Below are 27,076 nucleotides of genomic sequence, written 5' to 3' on the forward strand. Positions count from 1 at the left end.
TTCTAAGAAGCAGAGTCACACCATGGAGACTCTAGAACTGAGGTGAACATCACCAGCAGGCTCCCAGCCAACAGCACGCAGAGGGACCTTCCCAACCGCTGCAGCTGGGGCCTGGAATTTCCCAAAGGCCCACGTGGGGAAGGCCTCGTCCTCCGCCAGCCCCACTGCAGGGAGGACCCCTGAGGGAAGGCGGCGGCTCACCTGCCTCTTCACCAGCAGCAGGCAGTGGATCTGGGAGCAGTCCTGAAGGGGCACCGTCTGCGGCGGCCGGGCCAGGTCCTTCAAGCTCCAGACGTAGACCTCACTGTGACCCACACGGGCCGCCCAGAGCTGCTCCTGCTGGACAGAAACCACCGTGGGCCCGTGGCCAAGGCAGCCCCGCCCCTGCAGCGGGCAGCTGGCTGCTCCCCGGTACCTCGGGGAAGAGCTGGAAGCCCACGAAGGAGGTGCGTGTGTCGCTCGGGGTCTCGTCCATCCTCAGCTCCCGGCAGAAGGTGCCCTGCAGGGTCAGCACCACGATGCTGTCACCTGTGCCTGCAGGAGGAGAGCTTAGTGAGGAGTTGTGGGTGACACATGGTGGGCTGGAAGGGTCGGGGCAGCGAGTGTCCCTGTGACGCGGAGCGTGAGCCCGCCCACCGCCGCTCCACGCGTAACACGGGGGCCCATGGGCCCGAGCTTGCCAGGGGCCTCTCAGCGTGGGCAGTGGGGCAGAAGGCAGGGCGGATTGGGCACCTCGGGCCTCTGGTGTTTGGGGATTTCCCTCTCCAGAAGCCAAAGCGGGTCCTAGCCCCACTCAGTGACACCCAGCTTCCCTGTGCGCAGCACCAGCACAACCCTCGGTCTGTCACCCTGCAGGTAAGGGGCCTCCCTGCAGGCCAGCAGTGTCTGCCTCTCTGCCAGCTCCAAGCCGTCAAAACCAGCCCAGGAGGCGGTGCAAAGCCGGCCTGGTCAGCCTGGAGTTGACCTGGTGGAGCCACTGCGTTGTCCCCTGCCCCCTGGCACGCCAGTGTCCCGTGTGAACAGTGCAGGCCGGAGGGCAGGAGGACAAGCCTGCTCTCGGGTAGCATCCCGCTCACAAACAAAGAGGCCTGGGTACAGGGTGCTGGGAGACAGCGGGTCCCAGGAGCTGGAGAGATGCCGGTGGCTTTACACCACGGGGACGCTGCACTGCATTCCCCTCTAGCTGCCAGCCTCACCTGACGAGTGGGCCCTGGGACCCTGGCCGGCCTGATAGTGAAGGGACTCACAAGGGCTCTCCTCTTCCCCCTCTAAGCCTGGTTGGGAGCTGCCTCTGCTGCTGCCCGACAAGCACCGCACCCTCCAGGAAGCCCCGGCCGGGTGCTGTCACCTACCTGGACTAACAAGTGCTATGGGGCCAGTGGGAGTGTGGAGCAGGGCCACAGGAGGCCGGAGTGGCAGGGACCAGCTCCCAACCACTGCAGGAGCTTCACCGCCCAGCCCCACCGTACAGACCCAGAGGGCAGAGAACAGGGGGTAGGGCTCAGCACGTCACCGGTGTGTGATCCTCCCAGGGTGGGCCCAGCACACAGGGACAGGCCAGGTGAGGGCACAAGGAAGTCAGGAGAGAAATGGAGTCCTCCAAACAAAACCAAATGGAGACTCTAGAACTGAGGTGAACATCACCAGGAGGCTCCCAGCCAACAGCATGCAGAGGGACCTTCCCAACCGCTGCAGCTGGGGCCTGGAATTTCCCAAAGGCCCACGTGTGGAAGGCTTATCCTCAGCCTGCGCTGGGGCCTGAGAGGAGCAGAGTGGGTCACTGCTGGGTGCCCCTGGCCCCTCTTCTTTCTGTCTGAACCCTGCTCTGAGTCCCTCCATGGTGTGTACAACAGATGTTCTTGGACTGTGCCTGCCCGAAGCTACTCCATACTACAGAACAGAAGCCTGCCAGGAGCTGCTCCATTTTTAGCACAACCACCAAAGTAGGTGACTCTGCACCTGGTCTGTGCAAGTAAGCGTCCGCCATCTGCCCAGCACGGACACAAAGAACCAGGCAGTAAACAAGTGATTCCTGCCAACTGATCAAACGAAATCAGGAGCCTGAGGACATCCCAACCCCTCAGGAACCCCAGAATGCAGGTGGGGGTGGGGGTGGTTTGGTTGGCTATTTTCTGTTTTGGTTCAGGGATTGAACCAGGGCACTTCACCACTGGGCTACATCCCCAGCTCTTTTTTATTTTTTGATACAGTATCACTAAGTTGCTGGCCTTGAACTTGCAATCCTCCTGCCTCAGCCTCCCAAGTCACTGGGTTTACAGGATGTACCACCACACCCAGCTCACACCTGGGAGTTTATAGCCTCATCAGATGCAACCCCCTCATCCTAGACCCATAAAAGGAACCCCCCGACTAAACACGGCAGCATCCTGTCACCTGGTCACTCGTCAGAAAACGTCTGGTTCTGTCCTGGGCTTCAGCAGAGGGCTGCTTTTCCTGCCCATGACAGTGACGCACACCTCACTCCAAGATCACACCTCCAACTGACATTCCAGAACTGGCGTCCCCTAGAGCCCTGCCTGACGGCTCTGGGGAACTGGCTGGTTAAAACCCCTGCCCACCACAGAGACTCTGACTCTGGCCCCCACTCTGCCTGCTCTGGGAGCAGCCTCCCGCAGCTGCCTTAACCCTTCTTAGCCTTTCATGACACTGTCATGCCAGGTAGGTAAGTGGCCCAGAGGTGACGTAAAGCACCAGGAGGGTGCACGCCCCACACCTGCGGATGAAGGCCTTGAGCAGCCCTGGGGCTCCTGAAACCGATCCCCTGCAGAGACTGAGGGGGGTGTGGAGGGTCCTGTGCATCTCGCTATACTAAAATACGCTTCAATGTAAAAGAACTGAGGACAGCCACAGGCCCTGTCTGGCCACGCCCACAGGGAGGCCTTCAGCCACGGGCACCATCTGTGCCTTGGGTGTACCCCCAGGGCAACATGAGCCGCCAGGCAGAGGCTATGCCTCCCGTCACCCGTCACCCGCAAAGTGCCTGGCTTGGCCTGGAGGATGCTCAGGTCCCAGGGATGTGCTGGGAGTGGCAGGGGTGGCCCAGCGGGGCCCCAGGGGAGGTGGCTGTGGAGGGTGATGGGGCAGCAGGGGACTCAGGGACACCTGAGCATGTGCAGCAAGAGCACAGGGAGGCGGGCGAGGCTGGCACACCAGGGCGGCAGGGGCCTGGGCACAGCCGGCAGGGAAGAGTGAAGAGAGTGCCTGGAGGTTGCCCGAGGCAGAGGGAGACGGCTCTGAGCGCAGGGCCAGGGTGGTTTGGAGGACTTACAGCACCACAGATGGCCACTGTCTAGACTGATGGACGTGAGACCTCCGCTTGGCAGCTGGAACCGGCTGGTCACCTGCAGCGTGCTCACATTCCACGCCAGGACTGTCCCGTCCAGGCTGCAGGAGAAGACCTCGCTGGAGGGATCAAAGGCACGTGCACACACTGAACAGGGCCCCAGGGCCCCAGGCCTTCAGCCCCAGGAGAAACAAGTCGCCAATAAGCATCCATTACACGGGAGGCGAGTGCCGCCCAGCCGTCCGGGGCAGGAGCAGGCTGTCGGGGCACACAGTCGCACTGAGGCTGTCCTGGGCAGTGCTGGGCAGAGCCATAGCAAGACCATGGACTGAAACAAGGGCCGCCCAGCCCAGAGGGGCTACAGAGGGCCTGCACTGCAGCTGCAGGGAGGGGGACTGGCCAGCGCCACCCCTGGTCCTGCCCTAGCCAGCCTGTTTGTCTTCCAGGTGAGCCCCTGACCTGGGCAGTGCTGTGCCAGGCCCCATCCTCACCACAGGACACACATGGTGAGCAGAACCAGAGCCTGCCCTCAGGTAACTGGAACAGACAGTGAGTGATACAACCAGGGTCCTCACCCCAGGACCTCAGAACGGGACCTGACATGGAGGCAGGGCCTTATCCAAGTCAAAGTGAGGTCATTGGCCCAGCAGGAACAGAAACCCTGCCAGGCCTGGGCAGGCTACAGGCTGCTGGCCAGCAGGTGGCTTTGTGGGAGCTGGGACTTAACCATGACAGTTTTAAAGAAGACAACAGCGAAAGCCCAGGGGATCTCTCAAATACCGGTTTCAATGTAACAATGAGAAAGCTCATCCCTTCGCCACGCCTGCCCGTGCTGGTCACCGAGGGTCAGCGCCTTCCTCTGTGCCCACGAGCGGGGTCGCTGCCCACCTCTCCTCTGGACCCGCGTTGCTCTGAGCCCAGCACCCTTCACACTGGCACCCCTGACCCTACAGAGCCACCGTACCTGGGCTTCTTCCCATCCTGCACAGCCAAGCCCGTGACGGCAGAGCGGTGGTCCGTGAGCTGCTTGTTGCAGGACATGCTGTGGGTGTTGATGATGTAGATGACGGAGTCCTCGCAGCCAATCCACACCTGGCTCTGCTCCGCCATCACCATGCAGCTCTAACAGGGCGAGAGGCACGATGGGAACTGTTGGCCGCTGCCCCACTGGGCTCCCAGACACAGACGCGCACTCGTTTCCCAGGACTAATTAGAGGGCGGCGGGGACTGCGACCAAGGCAGCCTTTGGGGCTTACTGTCATTGGGATCCTATTATCAGGCTCTGGGGGGCTCTCAACTCAGAACAAGGACGCTTCCCCCAATTTCTCTTTCTGTTTCTGTCCAGTTCTGAGTGTGATCAGACACACACATTTTCACTTCTGGTAACTCAGACCCTCCCACTCGTCCACTGAGACTTGCGGACTATGGGAAGGGTTCGGGAAGCAGTTCCATGGCCTCTCCCTCCCCTGCGCGCTGCCGAGTCTGACATCCAGGTACCCGGACGGCCTGATCCCAGGCACTTGGTGCCCAGGCTGCAGTCACAGGGTTTTTGGCTTTGAAAGCACCCACTGGAACAGTGTGAAAACTCATTTTCTGCTCACGCCATGAGCGTCCTGTTATTTTTAGATAAGATGCAACCACCAAAATGGACCCTAAGCAGCTGCCTGATGCTTCGCTGGAACGTCCTCTTCACGTTACATGTGAGATCAGCGGGTTGTGCTGTGTGAAGCTCAGGGCAGGGCATCTCCCTGCAGGGTCCCTTGGAACAGTAGCTTCTCCTGGACAGGGTGACAGCCCCTGCACAGTGGGAGTACAGGGCACCAAACCGCCTGGCAGCCAGCAAGGGGAGAGCAGCACAGACTGGACAGAGGCTGGGACTCCAGAGAGGCCGCACCTGTGAATCTGCGAAGGGTCCTCAGAAGCCAGCCACGGTGGGTCTGGAGTCCCAGCTGCTCAGAAGGCCCAGGCGGGGAGGGGGTGGGGTGTCTGGAGCCCAGGAGCTCAAGGGCAGCCTGGGTAACACAGCGAGACCCCCCAGTCAAGGTGAGGGCAGGCGAAAAGAGAAAGACGGTCACGAGTGACCGGAAAAATGCAAACAGCTCAACGGGAGGTGCTTCTCGCACCCCCAGATTGGCCAGAAGGTACAGTCCTCCAGCAATGGTGGTCAGAGGATAGGGAAGGACTGCCAAGCGCCTGAAGAGACGGAGGACCCGTGCAGGGTTAGGGGCACCCTCGAGCTGCTGTGTCCACGGGAGGCCACCCCACGACCAGGCCAAGAAACTCCCAGCCATTCTGGTTATAAAACCCTCAACTTCATTCAGACTCAAAGGAACAAAAGGACCAAGCACCCAGGACAGGCCTGGCCTCTGCTGGCTAGGACACAGGGTGGTTGGACACCCTGGAGGCCACCCACTGCCCCTCACCAGGCATCACCAGAATCACAGAAAATACCACAGGGTTTCTGTGACCCTGGGCCCAGCACACCTGGGTGGCACGGAGCTGCCCCCGCCATGAGCGTGCCATAGTGGTGGGAGGGGCAGGCCGCATTCAGACCCCAGCAAAGACGAGACTGTTTCCCAAAGCTGGGGGCCGGGGAGAAGCTCTGGGCCCATCTGACCCTGAGGGCCCCCACCTGCTCACCACTTTGGAGGTGCCCACTCTAAAGCAGTGCTGGTGGACAGTCCAGGAGGAGGCATCGAACACGGTCACCTTGCCCCCACTCAGGGCACACCACAGCTTGGGGCGGGCGTCCTCTGCCTTCTCTGCTGGGTCAAGATGCCCTGAAGAGGAAATCAGCGGCAGAGACGTGAGGGAGTCCCAGGCACCACCAGGCAAGGAGGCCACACGTCTGCCCCGGGACGCAGACTGGCTGCCGAGAACCACACAGACAGAGCACCTGGGGCAGGTGCCCTGTGTGGCACCAGGCAGGTGCGTCAGGGCCTCTAGAGAGCCACAGTTCCAGAGCAGGGGACAGCAGGAGGGGCCGGTGAGCACTGGACAAAGAAAGCAGGGGTCAGCTGGAGAGGCCTAGGCAGTAGCTACCAAGTGCCATGCCAACCAAGGCGTAGGAGGGTCCCCCATCTCCCTGACGCTCAGTGGTGGCCTTTTAATTGTGGCCACTCTAAAGAAGTAAAAGTTTCGGGGTTTTGTTTTCAAGATGGTTCTCTACGTTACCTGGGCTGGTCTCAAGACCTCCTGTCTGGGGTCCCCAGGGGCAAGGGCCACAGGCACAGCACATGTGGCCTGCTTTCACATTTCCCTAACCATTAATGAGGCTGAGGCCCGAGCCCCTGGCCACTCTGCCCACCACAACTGGTGCTATTCCTCCCCCGTCTACTGTGGCCCAGCAGACATCCCCTGTGACTCCTGCAGGACCTTCAAAACCCTTTACTGCACCGTGGCCAAACCCACCAACCTGCCTCAGGGTCAGGGCTTTTATAGGCCCAGGGGCCATGGGCTGCCCTGGCATAGAGGCCCCTTCTGCAGGGCCTGGTGCGCAGGTCCGCTTGCTCTCATTTCTTGTTGCTGTGCCCTTCAAGTCTAGATTTCAGTCCCCTGGAACTGAGCGTGGGGAGAGGGGGCCAGGATTCGTCCTTGCCCACCCCCCTCCCAAGCACTGCCCGTCACCATTGGGAGGAGCCACACCTTTGGGGTGTCTACTGCACTGGTCCGTGGCTGGCTTGGCAACCCTGGGAGTCCAGCCGAGAGCCAGGGTTACCAGGACTCCCCTCTGGCAGGCCCCGGCCCTCCACACCACCGTCCCACAGGGGCAAGACGCCCAGAGGCCGGTCAGTTGTAATTTAAGGGAAAGGGCCTTGGATCTGAAAACAGCCCTCAGTCCAGGTGCCGTGGCGGTGGAGCCAGAGCCAGTGAGCACCACGGTCAGCAGCCACGTAGTCCGGGTCCAAGGCACACGCTGGGCTCTGCTCTGCTCATTCCCCACCACCCCCTGCTTTGCTGCTGCTCCCGACACGCGGCCCGACCCCGGGAGAGCACGCGGCCACCGCCCCAGAACGTGCGCCCATCGTCAATCAACGGATCCGTGAGGCCACGCGGGAGTGTTCTGTGGTGCTCGTGTTAAGTCCTTCTGGAGCAAAGAACTGACAACAAACTGAAAGTTCCTCCTGCCTGAAGCCAGCGGCCCCACCTGCCACCACCTGCTCTCGGCGTGGCCCCTGCTGCTGTCCTCCGCCATCCAGAGCCCAGTGCTCTGATGGGCAACCACAGCCCAAGGGGCCCCTGCTGATGCTTGGGGTCGGGGTGCACCACGTTCTCCCTCCCACCATCCAAATGCAGCTCTTAGAGAGCCGGAAAGTCATGTGCAGGAAAGGCACCAAACAGGAGGCGGGAGGGAAGGGCAGGGCAGCTCCTGCCCGCCAGCCCCGACCCGAGTACCAGGCCCAGTCTCCTTGTCACAGGGCAGCCTCAGTGACTCCCAGCGACCCACGTGAGCCGGTGGGAGCCAGTGCCCTGCACCTGCTCTGGAGGGCAGGGTCAAACACGCTGGGACGGGTGAGCCTGGGCATGGCCTTTGAGGGCTCACCCCCAAGCCCCTGCCGTGCGCCGCTTCCCACGGGTCTGCAGCCTCTGGCTTCGGGATGACCTCGCACCCAAACCCTAACTTGGCAGATGAGCTGTAAGAGAGCAGCCGACGGACAGCCCTCACCTGGAGTGTAGAGCAGCACGTCCACCGCCTGCGGCGCCGTCTCCCCCACCCAAGGGCTGATCTTATGTTTCAGGGTCTCCGCGGTCGTCATGGGGAACGCCGTGGGCACTGAGGACAAAACCTGGAGTCAGTTCACTGGCACGAGGACACAGGTGGCGTCCCTGCAGCCAGGCCAAGGAGAGCGGTGTCAGGCCCTTCCCGGGGTAGCCTATGTGCGGCAGCATGGGGGGCCGTGGGGAGCGCCCCCTTCCCAGCCCAAAGCTGCTGCCTAGCAGAGAGGGCACCTGAAACATCCCTCAGTAACAGAACAGCCCCGAGCTGCAGCGACCAGGGAAACCAGCTCCAGAGCAGCCTCTCAGCCCCAGAGTGACGATGCAGGCTGGCGTCCCTGCTGCGGGCTGCCCTGTGTCCCTGGCCGTGCCCCCCAGACGCCAGCAGCACCCCACACACACCCTCGATGTCTCTCAGCACTGCCGAGGCCTCTCCCCAGGGAGGGAGTACAGAGTCGCCCCAGTTAGAAGCCACTGGCCCGTGGGGGAGCCGACACCCCCTTCTGCAGAAAACCCCCGTCTCCATCCGGGCTGCCTCCATCCGGGCTGCTGGCACCACGTGCTGTAACGGGGTCCTGGGCACTTCCTGCCCACCAGCCCCGACCCTGAGTACCAGGCATCGTCTCCTTGCCACAGGGCAGCTTCAGTGACTTCAGGGGACTTCCTGGCCGCAGTTACCCACTGATCACTGGGCACCACAGTCTGGGCGGCTGTCCTCTGGTACCTGCCCAGCTGCCCTCTTGCCTTATTGTGTCACGCCTCACAGACTGACGAGGCTGATATTATCGTCCCAATTCAAACAGACGAAACAGAAGCACCGGATCCCACCCACCTGAGGCGACAGACGGGCAGGTCGGCCAGGTCGGCCAGGACTCCCACGGGCTCTGGTCCCTCTCACCAGAGGCCATGGCATACCCCTCGGAACCCTCCAGAACCACTGAGCGCCCGCTTTACAGGACAACACCCGGACTCTATCTCAGAAAACCACTGCCCACAGCCCCAGGGCCCCAGGCAACATGCCGCCACCCGCTAGCATAGAACCAGTCTTGTGCTGTTGGCCTGATTCCGGTGTCGACGGTAACAAGTGTCCTCGACGTTCCCACCTCTCGCGCACACCCCGAGACAGCTGGCCCCAGAGATCACATAAGATGGGAACAAAACGGGGGCCAGCACTGGTGGGCAGTCGTCCTCACCCGTGGGCACCCGGACTGAGAACCATCTTCCGGAAGGCAGCTCAAGCTGGGCCCAGCTGTGCGGCCTGGGAACATGGCCAGGCAGGAACAGCCTGCCCACAGGTCGCCCCGGCAGCGGGCCCAAGCCCACCAGGCCTGTCCCTGGCGTCCAGAGGCACCACACCACTCAGTGGCCGTCCTTGGATTTCCAGCCTGCTTCAGCAGCCAGGCACCCCGCTGGGACCGGGAGCCAAGGCGGCCACCGGAGGAGAGGCGGGTCAGGAGGCGGCCAACAGGCCAGGAAGCCAGGGGACAGCCAGCGCCATCTGACACACCTCGACACGCCCCAGACGCGCACGGTGCCCGGCCAGCTGCTCTTACTTTCGCTCTTCATCTTATCAAAGTAGGACAGCTTGGAGGCCGCATAGATGGCCCCAGGTGACCGCAGTGTGCCCACAACGGCATCCATCAGCAGGACGTTGGTCAGCGCTTGCTGGATGTACTGGGGGTCCTGGGGTGGAAATGGTGCATTTCAACGCAGGAAGAGCCACAGAGGTCCCCAGGGCGGCCGCAGGAGGAGCAGCGCGTCCCCAGGCACGCCCACAGCCCATGGCCGCGGTCAGTGGACAAGGAGTTTGGGTTTATGGGTGCAATTTTTAGGACAAACGTTGACAGTTACACGGGGAGCCAGCAGCGTCCCCCAGCCTTGCCGTGAGGAGCCCAGGCCGCAGGCTGCGCCTCCTCTGTGGCGGGCCCAGGGCACAGGCGTGTCACGGACCTCAGTGAGCACACAGGGTGGCTGCGCTCAAGCCAGGCTGCCCAGCAGCCCCCCGCCCGCGGCCGTAGCCAGATGCACTGGCTCAGGTAAATAAGCAGCGGGTGAAGTCAGCGGCTAGTCCACACACCACGCAACACTGGCCTGGTGGAAAGGACCGCCCTCCCACTGCGCGACTGGGAGCCCCGTCAGCGGTGGCCTGTTCTGAGCCTGCCTTCCTCTGGGGACCAGTGGGCCGTGACTCTCCCAGACCTTAGGAACTGTTCCTTTGGTGTGAGCGCCTTTCCCGTCCCGGCCACTTTTTAAAGGGGGTTTCCTGCCTCATTTTGGCACGTAGAGGATACTGACACCACGGGCCCGCCGCCCGCTTCCTCCTCTCCCTGTGTCCTTCAGCTTGCCATCCAGGGTGATCAATAAAGTGCCAAAATCCCTAGGACATCAATAACCTCTGGAAGGAATCCAATGCCACCCATCAACTCCCAGATCCTGTGCCGTTAGAGCCACTGAGAGCAGCGTGGGCCTAGCACCTAACTCAGACCCCAGGGGGGAGGAGGTCAGCCCAGTCCCACCCTGTCCCTCCACTTGCCGGGATGTCACCAGAACAGTGGGGGACATGGAGGGAAACGAGGAGGCGTGGTGTCCGGCCACCTGTGCCCTGCAGCCTTCCCACATGCCGTGAGCCTCCAGCTGGGTCCAGAGCCACCACAGCTTCAGGGCCTCCCTCCCTCCACCAGGAGGGCCAGGCCTCTCCCCGGCCCTAAGCGCTGGCGGGCACACCCGTCAGCCACGGAGTGCAGACCCCCAGTCTCGGACCTTGTGCTCCTCCGCCAGCTTCTTCCCAGCCCACATCTCCTTCACCATCAGGTGCCAGAGGTCGCACTCCGACTTCAGGTTAGCTTCAAACACTTCCTTCCTGGACGCCATTTTGATTTTTAAAGTGGGTATCCTCAGAAGGAAAAAGGTGGACGTGGTGCTTCTGACTTCCTGCAGAGGCAGAGAAAGCGGAAGCCTCGTGTCAAGCCCCGGACCAAGGGACACTGGGGCTGAGGGGGAGCGCAGAGAGAGCTCTGGAATGGAGCACAGCGCCCCGCCAGGGGCCCCAGGCCAGCTGTCAGCAGCCCTCGCACGGGGCCCGCACGGGGCTCCCCCAGGGCTGGGACAGCCTGCTCAACACAGCCCCGAGCCCTCGTCCTGAGGGTTCTAGGAGGAAGCCTGACCCCGCACTGGTCTCCGGACCTCAGCTGCCACTAGCCTCAATGCCCCCCGTGGCCACCGTCATGTGTCACATTAACAAAGCCAACAGGCCTCCCAGTTGAGGAGACGAATAGTGCAAGGCACAGGATGAAGCAGGAGCACAGTTCGGGTTCCTCAGCAGTGCAAATGACTACGCTAAAACACACGTGGAATCGCTCACTCGAGAAGCAACAAGAGCCAGGTGGTCTGATGAGAAAATGTGAGGTACGTGCTGGGCACACGCCTACAACCACAATCCCAGGGCTCGGGAGGCTGAGGCCGGAGGATCACAAGTTCAAAGCCAGCCTCAGCAACCCAATGAGGTCCTAAGCAATTCAGCAAGACCCTGTCTCAAAATAAAAAAAAGGGTTGGGGAGGTGGCTCAGTGGTTATGCACCCCTGGGTTCAATCCCTGGTACCAAAGTAATAATAATGATAATAAAATTAACTATTAAAGTAAAGTGAGGAACGGTGGCTCACGGGGGCTGGCCAGGTCAGTTTCCCTTGGAGGAAGTAGTTCCTATTCCTCTAGGGTCTGCAGCGAGAAGACCAGTCTGCCTCTCACCTGGAGCCTCCCAAGCACAAGGCAGCGGCATCAGAGCTGGCCATGGTCAACACGCTGCTCATACACATGCCTGGTCCATCCTCCCCATGACCCTGCCAGGAAGGCACCCACCCCGTCATTCCCTCTGGCAGATGGGCAAACTGAGGCAGACCAAGGGCCGCGCGCGGAGGGTCTGCACCAACGCTCAGCACAGCTGGGCGAGTGGGCATTGCTCCAGCCACACTCCCTGCTGACCAGCTAGATTCTGGAACTGGCGGGTGGGCTCACTGACCTCTATGTCCCGGAAGGTGGAGATGTCCACGTAGCCCGGCCTCCCTTCTGTTAGCAGGAACAGGCGCTTCTGGGTCATGGCAATCTTACCGACGCCGCGGCTGGTCTTGACGGAGCTGGACAGCTTGTAGACACACTCGTTTTTATCCAGATGCTCCATCACCAGCAAAGGCAGACTGACCTCTTGGGCCTCTGCTTCTGTCTCCTTCCAGCAGTTGTAGAAGTCTCTGAATGTTTCTGGGTCGATTTGTTTCTGATGTCCTTTTATAAGAAAAGAAATGACCTTAAGAAACAGTGCATTGCTCAAACCAGACAGCAGGTGGCGCCAGTGAGCAGGTAGCCCTGGATGGAAGCTCAGCACTTAGCTGCTGGCAGCCAGGTGTCCAGGGAGCCCATCTGTCCTTTCCAGCCACGAAACTTTGGGTGGGAATACTGCGTCCAGGACACTCTCTTTTCTTATGATGCAAAGACTTGGTTACTGGTAGACCTGGGGACAACCATCTGGGGTCATGATGGGAGATCATCCAAGAACAAAGCTGAGGAGGTCAGATCCCTGGTGACACTCCTATGCCACTGGATCAAGCCTTGCCTGAAACCAGTCCTTGGTGCTCCTTGGTTGTGCACAAATAACACACCCAACTGTTTCAACCAAGATCACCTTAGCCAATGCAGTCACCTTTCTAGGGTCAGAGACAGACCCCTGTCAGCTGCCACCGTCACCTGGGTTCAGCAGGGAGGGAAGGTGGTCCTTTACTTATAGAAGGGAGACAGGATCCCCTCCTGCTCGGCTCTATGAATACCAGACTTAGTCCCTGTACCTGCACCTGTACGGTTGGCCTGCCTTGGCCACGCACCCCGCACCTCTCTGTCCTCTGGCTCACACGGCCCCACTCAGTCCTGCCCAGGGAGACACTCCCTGGTGCTCCTGCCCGGCAGCTGCCCCTCTGGGCCCAGAATCACTTCTCTGAAGGCAAGTGGGAGCCGACCTCCTAGTTCAAACACGGCAGGCTGCGTGCCTCACCAGGCCCAGTTCTCCATGCCCACATTCCAGTCCTACCATCGCGTCCCCACAGGCAGACCGTCACCCAGGCCGTCACCACTGCGCATGCTCACCCTGGCTGCCCAGACCAGGGCACTCCTGCTCATCCCTCCCTCCAGGAAAACACCCCACGCGAAGCCTCCCTGGAAGCAGATCACCGCGGCAGGCACACACCACCCTCGCACCCATGCGTCCTGCCACAGGGAACACGGCAAGCACGCTCCACGCTCACAGAGGCCCGTCTGGTCCTCACCACCGCCCGAGGTGGCACCACCATCAGGCTCACACAACCCGGGAAGGGAGGCATGGAGAGGAAAGGCCCTCGCTGGCACAGCGGGCCTGAGGACCGCCACCTGGGTGGGTGGGTCCGCCCACCTGCAGGATTTGTGTCCTCCCATCTCCAGCCTGGCCAGAGGCCCCGAGCCAAGTCACAGCTGGACTCCGTCCCTGCTCCAATCCACAAGGTGATGGCTGTCTGCACTCGTCCCCGCAGTGTCAAGACAACTGAGCCTTCGCCACAGCAATTACTGGACGGCCGTGACCAGGGTGGGGCTGTAACAGGTGCAGTAAGGGACTTCATCTTGCCTCCAGATAGGGACGGCTGCAGCCCAGGCAGGCGGCAGGGGGTGATTCTGCGGGATCTCCACCAGGTGGCGCCATTGTGGGCTACTGTGTTCCCTTCCCTATTTTTTGGGTGGTTTACAAAGATTGAACATTATTTTCTTTTTAAGTTTTAAAATCACTAAATCCAAACCGAAACAATTTAGATTCAGGCATCTGCAGTCACCGAAGACCAAGTACAAGGGTGCCAGGTGCACCCGTGGACAGGACCTGGCAGGCCGACCGGCCCCTCGCTGGCCAGAGCCCCCTTCCACCTCAGGAACTCCGTGAACAAGGCCGGGCAGCCCAGGCTGACTTCCCGGGTGGGGACTCAGGGACGGGTTCGTCAGGAGCGCCTATTGCTCCCCCAGACGCCACGCAGGCCTCGAGGTGGAGCAGTAGCAAGGAAAAGCCCAAGAAGCTGGGAAGAGAGGGAAGCGCAGCGAAAGGCAAAGCCACTACCAGGGAAGCGAGTTGCAGGGGCCAGAGCCGGGGAGCCTGGGCAGGGCGCTGCGGCCCAGCCCTCGCAGGCAGGGCCATGTCACCGAAACCCAAGAGCACTCTCACACAGGCAGACATTGGCGGGGCCTCAGACGTGCCCCACCGGGCAGGAGAAGCAAGGACAAGGACCCTGAAGCCCCCCTCACTGCAACCCACCGCCAACACTTCAGCAGAACTGGCCTGTGCCCAGGGCCAGCCTGGCCCTGGGCACAGGCTAGTTCTGCTGGGCATGCACTAGGCATTCCTGCAGCCACTGTGAGGCACATCCAAGCCCCTGTGCCCACACGAGACGCCCACCACACACATCTAGCCCAGGCCACAGCCAACATGCCATCCCAGCGATGGTCAGAGGCACGGTCACTGCATGCACACATGCAGGCACAATGACATTCCTTGTGTCTCAATTTTGCACAAAAATACCAACTGCACATCTCCCTCCCGTCACACGGTGCCGCACCCCAGCTCCTCCAGCCGCGTGCAGACAGTAGCCCCTCCCAAGCCAGCCCCAGCCCTCAGTCAGGCACAGGCCACCGAAGGCAGCCCAGGGTGTCCGGGAAAGCCAGCGGCCAGGGTGGAGCTGTACCAGGAAAACGTGTGACGCGGGCCCAGGAGAAGTCAGGTCAGAGCCAGGCCTGCCTCCCCTGCGGGCTGCCCAGGCGGGGCACTGGCTCTGGCGCGGGCGGTCTGCAGCGCCACCGGGGGCGTCAGGCTCCTGGATGCAGAACCCGAGGGACCACCCAGTCCGCAACAGGCCAGGGGACAGGGCCACTGAGGCTCCTGGTCCTTACCCAGGCCTGCCAGTGCCCTCCTCGACACCACCCACCTGTGCCACAGGCAGCCCACGCCCGTGCAGAACGCCCTTCCAGGTCCCAGCCGCTGGGTGGCCACAGGACCTGCCGATGCTGCCCATGGGGAAGAGGTGGAGATGCCTGGGGGACAGGCAGGCCTTCTTCTCCCGCCAGGGCCCAGCCACCCTGTAACTGGCAACGGGGCCATGCCAGGGAGGGAGGAGCCCGGCCCTGAAGACAGGAAGGGAGGAGCCGTCACCTGGAGTCCGTGGCTGGGGACAGTCACCAGGCAGGTCCTACAGCTTCTGTTCAGGCCTCCACCAGCCAAACCCAGGGCCTCTGGGACCCTGTGAAGCCCCAGCAGAGCCCCACACCCCTCCTGTCCTCCTCCACACGCTGTTGTGTCCGCCTCCCCTGCCTGCCACACCCGGGCAGCTGACCACCAACTGCACACCTCCCTCCTGTCACACGGTTCCCTGGGGGAAGCCGGCCAGGGCGGCCGTCCTCAGTCTCCCCAGCACACAGCACCTGAAGGGACAGGGCAGCCCTCCCATGGTGGGGTGGGCTCCAGGACCCCAAGTCCCCACACGAGGACGAAGCCCCCCACACCACTGCAGGTCACCTTCCCACTGCGCTGCTCAGGGAGGAGTGGCCAGGGAGCCCTGCGCCCGTGCAGGCGACGTCTTCCAGGGAGACCGCTGCAGGTGCTGGAGCCCAGGCATGCTGGGCCCCTGTGGGGAGAAAGCCGCAGACACCCCAGGACAGACCCTGCGGGGTGCCCGGCGGAGCACTGCCCCTGGGGGGCTGCTGTATCGCCCACTTGGCCTTGTGGGCACTACGCTGACCACTGGGCAGTCCAGTTGCTTGGCCACTGGGAGAGCACACGAGCAGCTGGCCCTTCCTGCAGAGGTGCCAGGACAGAGGTTCCGTCACCAGGAGGGCACGCTGCCGAGCCCGCCCACAGCAGGGAGACCCTCTCCAGAGCACGGAGGGCAGCTGCGCATCTGCAAGGGGAAGAAAGGCCCACACACGAGGCAGAGAACACGAAAAGAGCCAGAGGGTGGGTCAGCAGCTGAGCGGACGAGCCGCACCTACATGGCCATCTCACGCACCATGGGCAACACCGGTGACCCGACAAGCCCTCGCTGCCAGGAGGTGACAGCATCACCTAGGGCAGGCATCCCTCAGGAGGCCCAGGGCAGCACGCAGCCAGGGTGCCGGCCCTCACACCCCAACCCACAGGACGGGGTGCACAGGCTTTTGGGCACACATCTAAGAGGAAACAACCCACAGGACACTTGGGGTCAGTGTGGTCCAGTGTGTGCCACTGGACACCTGCCAGGGCAACATGCAGACAGTCTGCCTCCTCCCAAGCCCCACGGCCAGCAGTGAAAGACGAGGGCCAGCATAGGGAGGCCTGAGCCGTGGGGGCGGCCAGAGCGACTCCTGGACAGCACACACCCACACGGGCGTGCAAGTGCCCCACGCACAGTCTGTGGTCAAGGAACCAAACAAAGGAGAGCTCAGGTCTCAGATGGGGACAGTGCTCCTGGGGTAGGGGGAGCAGGGAGCACACAGGGGCCCACCCAGACCTCAGAAGCGAGGCCCTGCAGGAAACGGGCAGCAAGACACGCCCAAATCTAGGATGCCTTGTGTCCGCTACTGTGTCCCCGCGCTGCTATGTGTGACACAGTACAACAGTCACCGCTGTGCAGCCGACGAGCCGAAGGCTGGGACAAGGGAGTGTGGGGAAGCTGCCCGTGTCCTCCCACCACCAAGGGCCTCCCAGGAGGCAGGGCCAGGGCGAGATGGAGCAAGAGGAACATGGCCTGGGGCATCGCCAACCTGCCCACCTGGCACGTGCCCAGCACAGGGTGCGCCGTCACCCTGCGGCTCTCACCTGCCACGGGCGGCTGCCTGTCCTGTGACTGTCCCCTGCTGTCCTTAAGCCCAGTCCCCCTTGGTCTTGGTGGGGATCCAGGACCCCCTGGCCAAACCAGTCCACAGTTGCCCACGCGAGACAGAGGCCGTGGCAAGGTGCCTGCCACACCCGCCCACAGACCCAGTCCCGGGGTCACTCTGACACCTGAGGCTACCCGCGGGCTCCGGCCGGCCCTGCACCGTTCAGGTGGCCTGTGCCCCGCAGACGCAGCTCCTTTAACCCTTCAACCTGTACTTGGTTGGACCTGTGGGTGCAGAACCCACAGCTAAGAGGGGCCGATGCAGCCACCTGCACGGGCGCTGCGAGGTCCCCTTACCCACGGTCAGTGCGTCGAACAGCCGGTGTATGACCCTGGTGTCCTTCACGATCCCAGACTCCTGCACCCTCTTCACAAAGTCACCCAGCTGCATGTGCTTCTTGGGCAGCTCGAAGTGCTTCACGGGCTCGTCCACCCTGGGGGCCTCGCCCGGCTTGTCCAGCACCTGGGTGATCAGTCTCTTCAGCTCGGGCGTCTGCTCGGCCTGGCTGCGCTCAGGCACCGACATGGACTCCACCATGCCCCTGACGAGCGCGTCTGGGAAGATCCGTATGTCCGTCCTGTAGAGGTTCTGGAAATCCGAGAGGGCACTCAGCAGCTGCCCCCGCATGAGCTGGACAAGGCCACGCAGGTAGAAGTATCTGGCCAGGAGCAGGGAGCTGTCGGGGGCCAGGAGGCTCATGGCCTTGCTCAGCAGGCTGACGAAGTCGCTGTGGTAGGCCTGCACGCACTGGCGCACCAGCGGGAAGTGCACCTCTGGGATCTTGAAGGTGTACGTGGACTTAGGGGCCACGTTCAGAACTAAGGACCAAGGGAAAACAAGAGTCACCCAGACCTGTCCCGAGAGCACGCGGCCCAGGGCCACAGAGTGAAGCACGCGCCCCCAAAGGGCCCCTCGCCTTGCTTGCAGGGCGCCCAGGGACAGCAGCAGCTGGCACTTATGGACAACTGACTGCCCAACGCTGGCTGGACTCGAGGGTGTGCTCAGGTTGGCCTGGCCTAGTGACGGGAACAGTTCTGGGAGTGAGCACTGTGATCCCACTGCACGGGGCGGGGGGGGGGGGGGGGCGGTGAGGCCCTGCAGCTCAGGTTCCCGTGCCAGGGACACAGCCACCAACTGCACCTCACGCCAAGTTCATCTGTCCAACATGACCAGACCCCAGGCTCCTCTTCTCCGGGCAGCTCAGGCAGGCTGGGGACCTGGAGGAGGCAGGAGGCCACCTGGCCAGGACAGGCCGGCCCCTCTGCTGAGTGGCACTCCCAGCAGTCTGCCTTCAGATGCCCATGCTGGCTGCCAGGCTCAGCGCTGAAGGGCAGCGCTCCCTTCCCTCACATGCTGTGCCTCGGCCATACCAACCCCAGGGAGCCACAGCAGGGCGCTGCGTGTGCAGCTTCCTGGGCTTCCGCACACTCATCCCAAGGCACCCTGGGGCTCCTGCTGGCGTGGCCAAAGCTAGGCCCCCAGGGTCCCACTGGGCAGTGGTGGTGCCCGACCCTGACAGGCTTCCCACACTGTGCCCAGCAGAGGTTCCGTCCTGCCGAAGCATGGGGAGGGACCTGAGGGTGAAGAGTGGCATTGTATGTGACGCACTCCTGCAGCTCTGTGGGAATCAGAGCCGAGCTGTGCACACCAGGCTGCCCTTGCACTCTGTGTGCCAGGGACCGCCAGGCTGCGCGGCCGTGCACGCTCACCTTCACGACCCCAAGCAGGCCCCGTGGTCCCTCTGCTGGGGAGCGGTCCCCCAGGCACAGCTCCATCTCCCCACCCACCTGCACTGCACACAGTGCATCAGGCCAGGCCACTGCCCAGCCCCGCTGCTCTTACCCTGACCTTGAAACCATGTGTCTGTCCTTGTCCTTGTCTCAAGGACCATCCCTGGACTGCCCGCTGCATGGGCGGGGATGCCAGTCCTTTACCCCAGTCCCTAGAAAATGCCTGGTACTTGGGCACCAGGGGCCCAACAGGCATTGTCTCCCATCAGACAGTGCATGTGACACACACTCACACATGCACTCGCGCACACGCAACGCACACGGTGGACACGTGTGGACAACACCCAGCTGCATGCCACTCTGGCAGGGGCTCTGGAGGATGTTGCACAATAGATGTGGCTCGCAAAGCAGACCCTCTGGAGAGGATTCAGATGATGTGCTGGACTCCAGAGTCCAAAAGACCCTTCCCCTTCCCCAGGAGGTGGACCTCGTCTCCTCCACGACCGGCCGGTAAGCGAGAAGGCGGGGCGCAGGGAGGGCGGGGTCCCCACCTGGGCCGCTGCTGCTTCTGCAGCTTGTGGTGTCTGATATCCGCAGGGACAAGTTCCTGGGCAGCGGCTCAGGCAGGGTAATATCCTGCAGGTCAGGCATGCTGACCACCATGCGCCTGTGGGTGATGTCCAGGGGCGAGGACCTCCGCGAGGCCATCTTCTGCACCGTCGGTCTCCTTGGGCTGACGAGCATCCCGCTTATTCTGGGGGGAAAGCGAGGCTTGGCTTTACAGACGCAGTAAGGATTGAGGAACAGGCCCCTCTCCCTGTGCAGCGACCGTGTGGGACAGCCTGTGACCAGAATCTGGCCCCGGGAGGGCCCACAGTCAGGGGCGAGGGCAGCGCCCACAGCTGATGCACGTTCAAGATCAAGGAAACAGTAGGAATGGACAGAGAAGAGAACAGGCTCTGAGGAAGGGGAGGGGGAGAGGCCCGCGGGCAGCGGCACAGGCAGACCCGGGCGCTGCTGCCCGGCGGGCTCAGAGCACTGTGACATGGAAAGGGTGGGTTTCCAGACGCAGACTCCTCCCAGTGAACCCATCCCTTATCCTAGCACTCAGAGGCCCAGAGAGCCGTGTCCAAGCAGGGATGAGGCACCTGTCATCCTCAGACTGGGTGTCGAGGTCCATCTGAGCAAAGGCGTCCATCGTTCTGTTGAGCCGAGCTTTTAGGAAAGAGTGGAACATGTAGGTGTCCAAGACCTGAGGCAGACGAGACAGGGCACCCATAAGGGCCTTGGGACCTGCTCCCCTCCACCTGAAGCCTGCAGCCCTGGAGCAGGACCTGTCCAGCACAGGCTCCTCCAGACAGAAGTCCCTGGAACAGGGAGCTGCCCAGGCCGTCCTGTGCCGAGCACGTCCTCAGTTCCTCGCCTGCCCCTCTGAAGTAAGCAGCCACTCTGCACCCAGAAACCATGAAACACAAAGGCCAGTCCGCCTGGCCACTGCTACAGCCGTGCCGCGGCGTCTGTGAGTGGCCCGGCCTCGGCCCCCCAGCCCCGCGCCCCCACCACACACACTGCCTGCCACACCTGCTACCATCAGGCTCCTCCTCCTGGCTCAGGAGCTGACACCTGTGGGATTCTCACTTTGCAGGGGACCCTCCAACATCGGGGCCTTTGCTGCCACCTGGACACCTGCTCTCCACTGACCGTGACATGTGGGCAAGAGGCCTAGAGGAAGATGCTAGAAGGTCCACAACCTCCCCGAACCCCGGCCAGAAAAGGAGGGAAAGGGGCCCAGATCCACACTGGAGTACTGAGGACCAGAAAGGGAAAAGCAGGTGACCTGAGCTGCAAAACGCTGGCAGAAAACACAGGAAACAGGCCACACAGCAGGGCCAGGGTGTGCACTCCTGGCCAGTTGAGGACCTGGACACAGCCCTGGTAGCCCAGCCTGCAGCTGAGTGGCACAAGTTCGCCATGAGAGCACAGGACACCAGGAAGGCCTTGGAGCAGAGCACAAGGGGGGCCGAGAGCTCAGCAGAGACGGCCAGTGAGCAGCCAAGGCCCGCACCTCCGCGCAGCGGGCCCGGAGCTGGGCACTCTGGGCACTCTCTCCTCGGAGCCCGTGTCCCTCTCCGCCTCCCCCATGCTCCTGGTGGGTTCTCACACCCTGAGCATCAGGGGAAAGAGAGGGCAGGTGACAGTGGCCCCCACACGTGCCAGTACAGCTGCCGTAAGCCACACGGCCTGCACAGGAGCAGAGGAGGCCAGGGCGCATGTAAAGCAGAGCAGACTGGGAAAGCACAGGAGCGGGGAGAGCAGAGAGCAGCAGGGACTGCGGCTGCACCAGGAGACGGGCCATCGCGTTCAGAGGGGCAGTGAGCGCTGGGCTTCTCCGCGGTGTCACCTGCGTCTCCATGATCCCTAGCTTACTTCTCGCTCCTCCAAAGCCAGGTGGGGCTGGCAGCGCTCAGCTGGTGCACAGTGGCACAGCAGTATCCAAAGCCAGAGCTCCCCCAGGGTCAGCAAGGAGGCTGCCCAGGGCCTGGGGAGGGGCAGGTGGCGGGGAAGGGGCACCCGACTGGGTGCGGCCTGCAGATTGAGGATGTGGTCACACAGGTGTGCACATCTGTCACGGTCCACCAAACCTACACTGAAAATGGGTACATCTTCATGTGTAAAGTATATTCTGAAAGCTGACCAAAACGTAAGGATCGGAAGGAACCATGCCGAGCTGGGTGTGGTAGGGCACACCTGCAGCCCTAGCAGCTCGCGAGGCTGAGGCAGGAGGACTGTAAGTTCAAAGCCAGCCTCAGCAACTTGGCAGGGCCCTAAGCAACTCAGCGAGCCTCTGTCTTAAAAAGTAAAAAGGGCTGGGGAGGTGGCTCCGTGGTTAAGCAACTCTTGGTTAAATCCCCAGTACCATCAAAAAGGAACCATACCGGAAAAAACCTCTTAGAAAACCCAACACACTCCATGAAATATTAACACCTTGAAAAACATCCATTCTGAAGGATGTTTAAAAACAGAAAAGTAAAGCAGGAAGGACGGCCCGCGGCCTGCTCCACGCGGCTCACCTGCTTATAGAACGGCTGCTCCCCTGCGGCCCTCGTCTTGAGGAACTCTTCGCTGTTGAACACCCTGTGTTCGTAATTCACGTGGTTCTTCACCTCCCTGACAGAGACAAGGACAGCCTGCTGCCTCCGTCCCGCGTGGGAACAAGTGCTTTCAGCAGCAGGTGGCCAAGAATCACACTTGGAAAACTGCTCTTCCCAGAGGTTGGCGAAAGCCCGAGAGGGAGCGTGCACACAGCCTGGGGCCAGACGCGACTGCTCCCAGCTGCAGAGAAGCCTGGGGGACAGCCAGTCGGGAAGGCACCAGTAGCCACCTCGGCCAGTGCTGGCCACCAGCCACGTCCCGGCAGGTGTCCCCACCCTCTGCCCGCCTTCCTCATGGGACTGTAAATCCATAAGGTCTCCCACATTAAAGTACAGTCCACAAACAGCACGGACGGCCTCCCGGGCCACGCCAGCACCTGCCCATGTCCCCCTCCCTGAGCACTCTGGGCACTCTCTCCTCGGCCCGGTGTCCTCCCCGCCTCCCCCATGCTCTTGTGGCGTGGGTCTTTGTGGTGACACCCTGAGCAGCAGGGAGGAAAGACCCACAGGGAACCGCGGCTGGGCCCAGGAGACGGGTGGTGGGCGACAGGAGCAGCCGGGCTCAGGGTGGGGAGACTCAGGCTTCACCCTCTCTGGTCGCAGTTTTGCTTCTTTATCAAATCATCAATCTCGTGGGTTTAGAGAAGACAACCACCGCGACCACAGGACACTTCGTCCTCCAGAGCAGAAGGGCAGAACCAGGGCCTGGCCAATGCGGCCCTGGGAGCAGAGACAACGCAGCCTGCCCGTGACCGCTGACCGCCCCTCCTGACCAGTCTCTGGCTCCAGGAAGTAGAGACAGGTACAGAACAAGGCCACGACAGGTTGGGTTTTGAAGTGATCAGGGAACGGCAAGTCGGTGGCCCCACCGCCCCTCCCGCCAGCCAGCGGTGGGCACCCCCGGCTCCTCAGGGAGAAGCAGCTGGAGGAGGTGCAGCGGGGGAGGAGGGGCAGGAAGGCTGGCCCAGAAAGGCCCAGAGTCCCCAGTCCTCAATGGCCCCGTGAGGTCGGAGAGGGCAAGCCGAGCCCCCACCCTCGCTCCTCGTCCACTTGGCCAGCTGCAGAGAAATGCGAGGGAGCAAGAGCAGGCGGGGGGCGTCTGCGGTGGGAACTAGGAAACGTGGGAGAGAAGGCCCCGGGCCAGATCCCCAGGCCCTCCAGCCCAGAGACGCCCTGCAGGTGGCATCACTGTCTGGTTCACAGTGTGATGGAAATGCCCACCTGCCCCTCCTCCCCGGTGCAGGCGTCCCAGGCAGCCCTGGGCCAGCACATGACCCGCTCTCCCAGCAGTGGGACCAGGCTCCACCTCCCTGGGGACACCTCTGAGACAGCCCTCCACGGGGCCACTGACAGGGGAGATGGACAAACAGGGCCAGGCAGGACTGGAGGACAACACCAGCCGCCTAGCCCTCGCATGGTGATGATCACAGAGCATCATCTCACACCTGCCAAGTGACCTCAGTGCCACCAGGAAGCCCAAGGCCGGATGGCTACCCTCTCCCAGGTGCTAGAAACGGCCGCTAGATACCTGAAGATGCCCACGAGCAGCTGCAGGGCGCTGTGCTGGATCTGGCAGTTGAGCGTCTGCTGCCAGGCTCGCCTGCGGGCTCGGCCCTCGTTCAGGTCTGTGCTGGAGCCCAGGTGGGCAAGGTGCAGCTCGGGGTGCAGCCGGAGGTTCTGGACCCTGGGAGGAAGCAGACATGGCTGCACGGCTGAGCGTACCAACTGTCACCAGGCAGAGGGACACGTCAGATGTTGGGGGTGCCTGGCAAAACCTCTGGGGGCGGGCAGATCATCAAAAACACAGAGCCCAGGAGAGCATTCACCTCCCAGCACCACCACACCAAGCCCCGGCTCTGAATCCCAGCCCGCTCCTTCACATCCCGGGCACTGCCCCGCAGGGCCCGCCCATTTCAGGACACCACAGGGCTTCCTGCTGGGCTGTCCCTGACAGGCCGGGCAGGGCCACAGCAGGCGCAGGCACAGCCCCCGTGGCTCCTCTCGGCCTCCCTACCAGGCAGCTCCAGTGGCCCTGTGCCTGCACCATCACTCGCAGTCACCTCTCTGGACCCCCAAGGAAGGGCCACTGGCTCATCTTCAGGTCTTCACTAAGGGTAGGGACTCAGTTACTCCATCTTCCCCAAGCCGCCACTGTGCCAAGAAGCTGCCCCCGAGGCAGCTGTCCATCCCTGGCCAGTCTGACCCATCAGATATCAGGTGACCGCCCTGCAATGTTGCTGCTCCTGGGCATCAACCTAGACTTCACCTAGCAGAACAGACAGGCAGCCAGGGCATCCAGGAGGAGCCTCACACTGCCACAGTGCGCCTGTGCTCCCCTACTTCCTGCTGCAAGCCCACCTGCACCCGGGGGAAAAAGCCCCCCCCCGCCCGCCTCCCCAGGACGCATCCTTCCCTGCCATCCACGCGCCGAGCAGGTTCCCCATCCTTGCCTAAGAGGGGCTGGCGGCCGCCAAGAGGCCATGATGAACTGCGGCGCCCAGGGTTTCTGGGGGACTGGAAGAGGGGCCACCGGCCCGCGTTCCCTCCTTACCAGTGGATGCACTCCCCATATGGGACCCCGTGAGGAGACCCCACTGCAGCCTGGCTACAGGCTTGGAGGCTCGGAGGGAGCACAGGCATCCCAGTGCGCTCCAGTCAGTTCACGCTTCTAAACCACCCTTCGCAGGAATCCAGCAATGCCGACGTGGGCAGGATCCTGGCCAAGCACATCCTGAGAGGTTCTAAGACCTGGCAAGGTCAGGGGAGCAGCGCCTGCTTATCAGAAAGTAAATGGGACAAGTGTTGCCTTCCAGGTCCCTGTGGAGTGGGGGCGGGTTCATTCCCAAGGGAGAACAGCCACTCAGGTCCCTGAGGCACAGCCTCCAGGCGCCGGCGGCAGCCCCATCCACACAGCGGGAGGACAAGTGGCCAAGCTCTGGGTCTTGGGGGGCAAGACTCCTTGCTGCTTAAGACGGCAGCAGTGGTAACAGATCAAGTGTCCCTGATCCAGCGCACGTGGGCTGGGCATGCAGCTCAGAGGTAGGCACGGCCCAGCACGCCTGAGGCCTAGGTTGATCCCCAGCACCAGGCGAAAGTGCTTTGGCCCACAAGTTTCAGAGTTGGAATATTTGCATGAACATCATGAGATACACTGGGATGAGACGAGGTCCAAACAGGACACTTATTTATGTTTCATATGCGCCTTGCTCATGGACTGAGGGTATGTTGACAATATTCTCAGTGAAACTGTGTTTTGACTGTGACCCGGCACGTGAGGTCAGAGGAGGGCTTGGAAACAGCTCAGATCTCAAGTGTCTGGGTTAGGAAGGCTCCGCCTGGACTCTGAGACCCCTCCAGGCAGAAAGGGCGTCCAGCTCCCAGGTAGAGGCACGTCTGTCCTGCTCCCAGCTCAGCCCCCGTCCTCTGATCCCCCAAAATGGCAGAAAGCCGGTGGGCCCCCAGTGTCCTAGACACAGCCACAGCTCAGCTGCAGCAGACCCCAGGACAGCCCAGCTACTTGCCATGAGGCCAGAGAGCAGCTGCTGCGTCACTCACGGTCCCCACACCCTCAGGGCCACCTCCACGGCCCACAGGTCTGAAGCAGTATGTCTCCTGCCGCCCTTGTATGAAGCCCCCAAGGGGAAGGTGCTCAGGAGCACTGGACGCTGACCCTCCGCATCCCCTGGATGCTGTCACTAGCCACAGATCCTGCCTGGCTCCAGTATTCATGACCGAATGGACCAAGCAGGATCTCCAGCGTGGGGTTAGGGTCGGGGTTAGGTTAGGGTTGGGATTAGGGTTGGGGTTAGGGTTGGAGTTAGGGTGGGGATTAGGGTTGGGGTTAGGGTTGGAGTTAGGGGTGGTTAGGGGTTAGGGTTAGGTTAGGGGTTAGTGGCAGGGTTAGGGGGTTGGGGTTAAGGCTAGGGTTAGGGGTTAGGGTTAGGGGTTAGGGTTAGGGGGTTGGGATTAGGGTTAGGGGTTAGGGTTAGTGGTTAGGGTTAGGGGTGAGTGGTAGGATTAGGGTTAGGGGTTAGGGTTAGGGGTTAGGGTTAGGAGTTAGGGGTTAGGGTTAGGTGTTAGGGTTAGGAGTTAGGGGTTAGGGTTAGGTGTTAGGGTTAGGGTTAGAGTGAGGGCTAGGGTTAGGGGTTAGGGTTAGGAGTTAGGGTTAGGGTTAGGGGTTAGGGCTAGGGTTAGGGGTTAGGGTTAGGGCCTGGGTTAGTTGTTAGGGTTAGGAGTTAGGGTTAGGGTTAGGGTTAGGGTTAGGGCTAGGGTTAGGGGTTAGGATTAGAAGTTAGGGTTAGAGTTAGGCACAGATAGGACCTGAGACACAGAACAGAGAGGGGTGGAGTGCCTTGCAGGGGTTGTGACTGTCCCATCACTGTTGGGCTGTAATTAGTATTTAGACAAGATTAGAATAAAGACAAACCATTTGTATTTTAAAATGCTTATAAATAATTTCCAAACTCTAAATATATAAAACATCTGTCAGCAATATAAAACTGGAAAAGATACTCAAAGTAGCAAGTACGTAATGTGTCAAAGATGTTCTCACACACATGCTGTTTCCTGTTACCTCTGAACAAACGTCTGTGCCGCCAAGAGAGGGATGTCAGGAATGTCCACGTCACACTCAGAGGACTTGGAGCAGGTGACGCTCCCGTGATCAATATCTATCAGAACTAGGCCATCAGCTTCCTAGAAGGAACATAGGGTCTTTTAATCTGTGTGCTCCTTTTTACACACACCAACATAGTTTGCATTTGCTGGGACGGGTCCTCTGGACGACCCTGTGGACACAGGCACAACCTCCATTGCCCTGGGAGCAGGTGGTGGTGTCAAGAGTCGCACAGTGGCTGGGTCTGCCGGCCGTGCTCCCCGTAGACACCCGTCCTCAGGAGCGCAGTCCCACAGTGCGCATCACGCCAGGGTCCTGGCGCCACCACCGTCCATCCCCAGGGCTTGCTCGCTCTCCCAGACTGACGCCCCGCAACCCATCAACACAGCTCCCCATCCTGCCTCCCGTCGACCCCGCACTCCATGGCTCTGTCTACTGCTCCACCTCTGGCCACTCAAAGGGCTCCAGACACATGGACAACGGTGTCCTCAGGAGTGGCAATGTCACTTTGCACAGTGCTTCCAGGCTCAGCTGGGCTGCAGCGTGGTCACAACCCCTTCTCCGCCACACTGAGTGCCCCACAACATGAGGACCACATGGCTTCCCTCTGGGCCCCAGTACAGACCCTGCACGTGCTTCTGCATGGAGTCCTGG

General features: G+C 61.7%; 1 protein-coding gene across 14 annotated transcripts in view; it reads right to left on the reverse strand.

The window, feature by feature from the left end:
- Dennd3 (DENN domain containing 3) overlaps nt 1-27,076 on the reverse strand; it is a 45,743-nt gene that overhangs the window by 2,088 nt on the left and 16,579 nt on the right. For 4 of the 14 annotated variants that reach the window (XM_005316124.5, XM_040293584.2, XM_078016626.1 and 1 more), the window contains 15 exons: nt 26,381-26,502; nt 23,336-23,491; nt 21,727-21,823; nt 19,804-19,907; nt 19,207-19,409; nt 17,222-17,743; nt 12,037-12,296; nt 10,781-10,951; nt 9,574-9,703; nt 7,971-8,078; nt 5,945-6,084; nt 4,269-4,426; nt 3,290-3,423; nt 416-534; nt 202-339 (listed from right to left, as the gene is read on the reverse strand). In XM_005316124.5, the coding sequence (XP_005316181.2) occupies nt 202-339; nt 416-534; nt 3,290-3,423; nt 4,269-4,426; nt 5,945-6,084; nt 7,971-8,078; nt 9,574-9,703; nt 10,781-10,951; nt 12,037-12,296; nt 17,222-17,743; nt 19,207-19,409; nt 19,804-19,907; nt 21,727-21,823; nt 23,336-23,491; nt 26,381-26,502 (2,562 nt within the window). Of the gene's footprint in view, nt 1-201; nt 340-415; nt 535-3,289; nt 3,424-4,268; nt 4,427-5,198; nt 5,317-5,936; nt 6,085-7,970; nt 8,079-9,573; nt 9,704-10,780; nt 10,952-12,036; nt 12,297-17,221; nt 17,744-19,206; nt 19,410-19,803; nt 19,908-21,726; nt 21,824-23,335; nt 23,492-26,380; nt 26,503-27,076 lie in introns of those variants that run through there. The other 10 variants (XR_005737658.2, XM_040293583.2, XM_021723882.3 and 7 more) reach the window with 10 other exon arrangements.

The sequence above is a fragment of the Ictidomys tridecemlineatus genome, chromosome 7, assembly GCF_052094955.1.
Source record: "Ictidomys tridecemlineatus isolate mIctTri1 chromosome 7, mIctTri1.hap1, whole genome shotgun sequence".
Lineage (NCBI taxonomy): Eukaryota > Metazoa > Chordata > Mammalia > Rodentia > Sciuridae > Ictidomys > Ictidomys tridecemlineatus.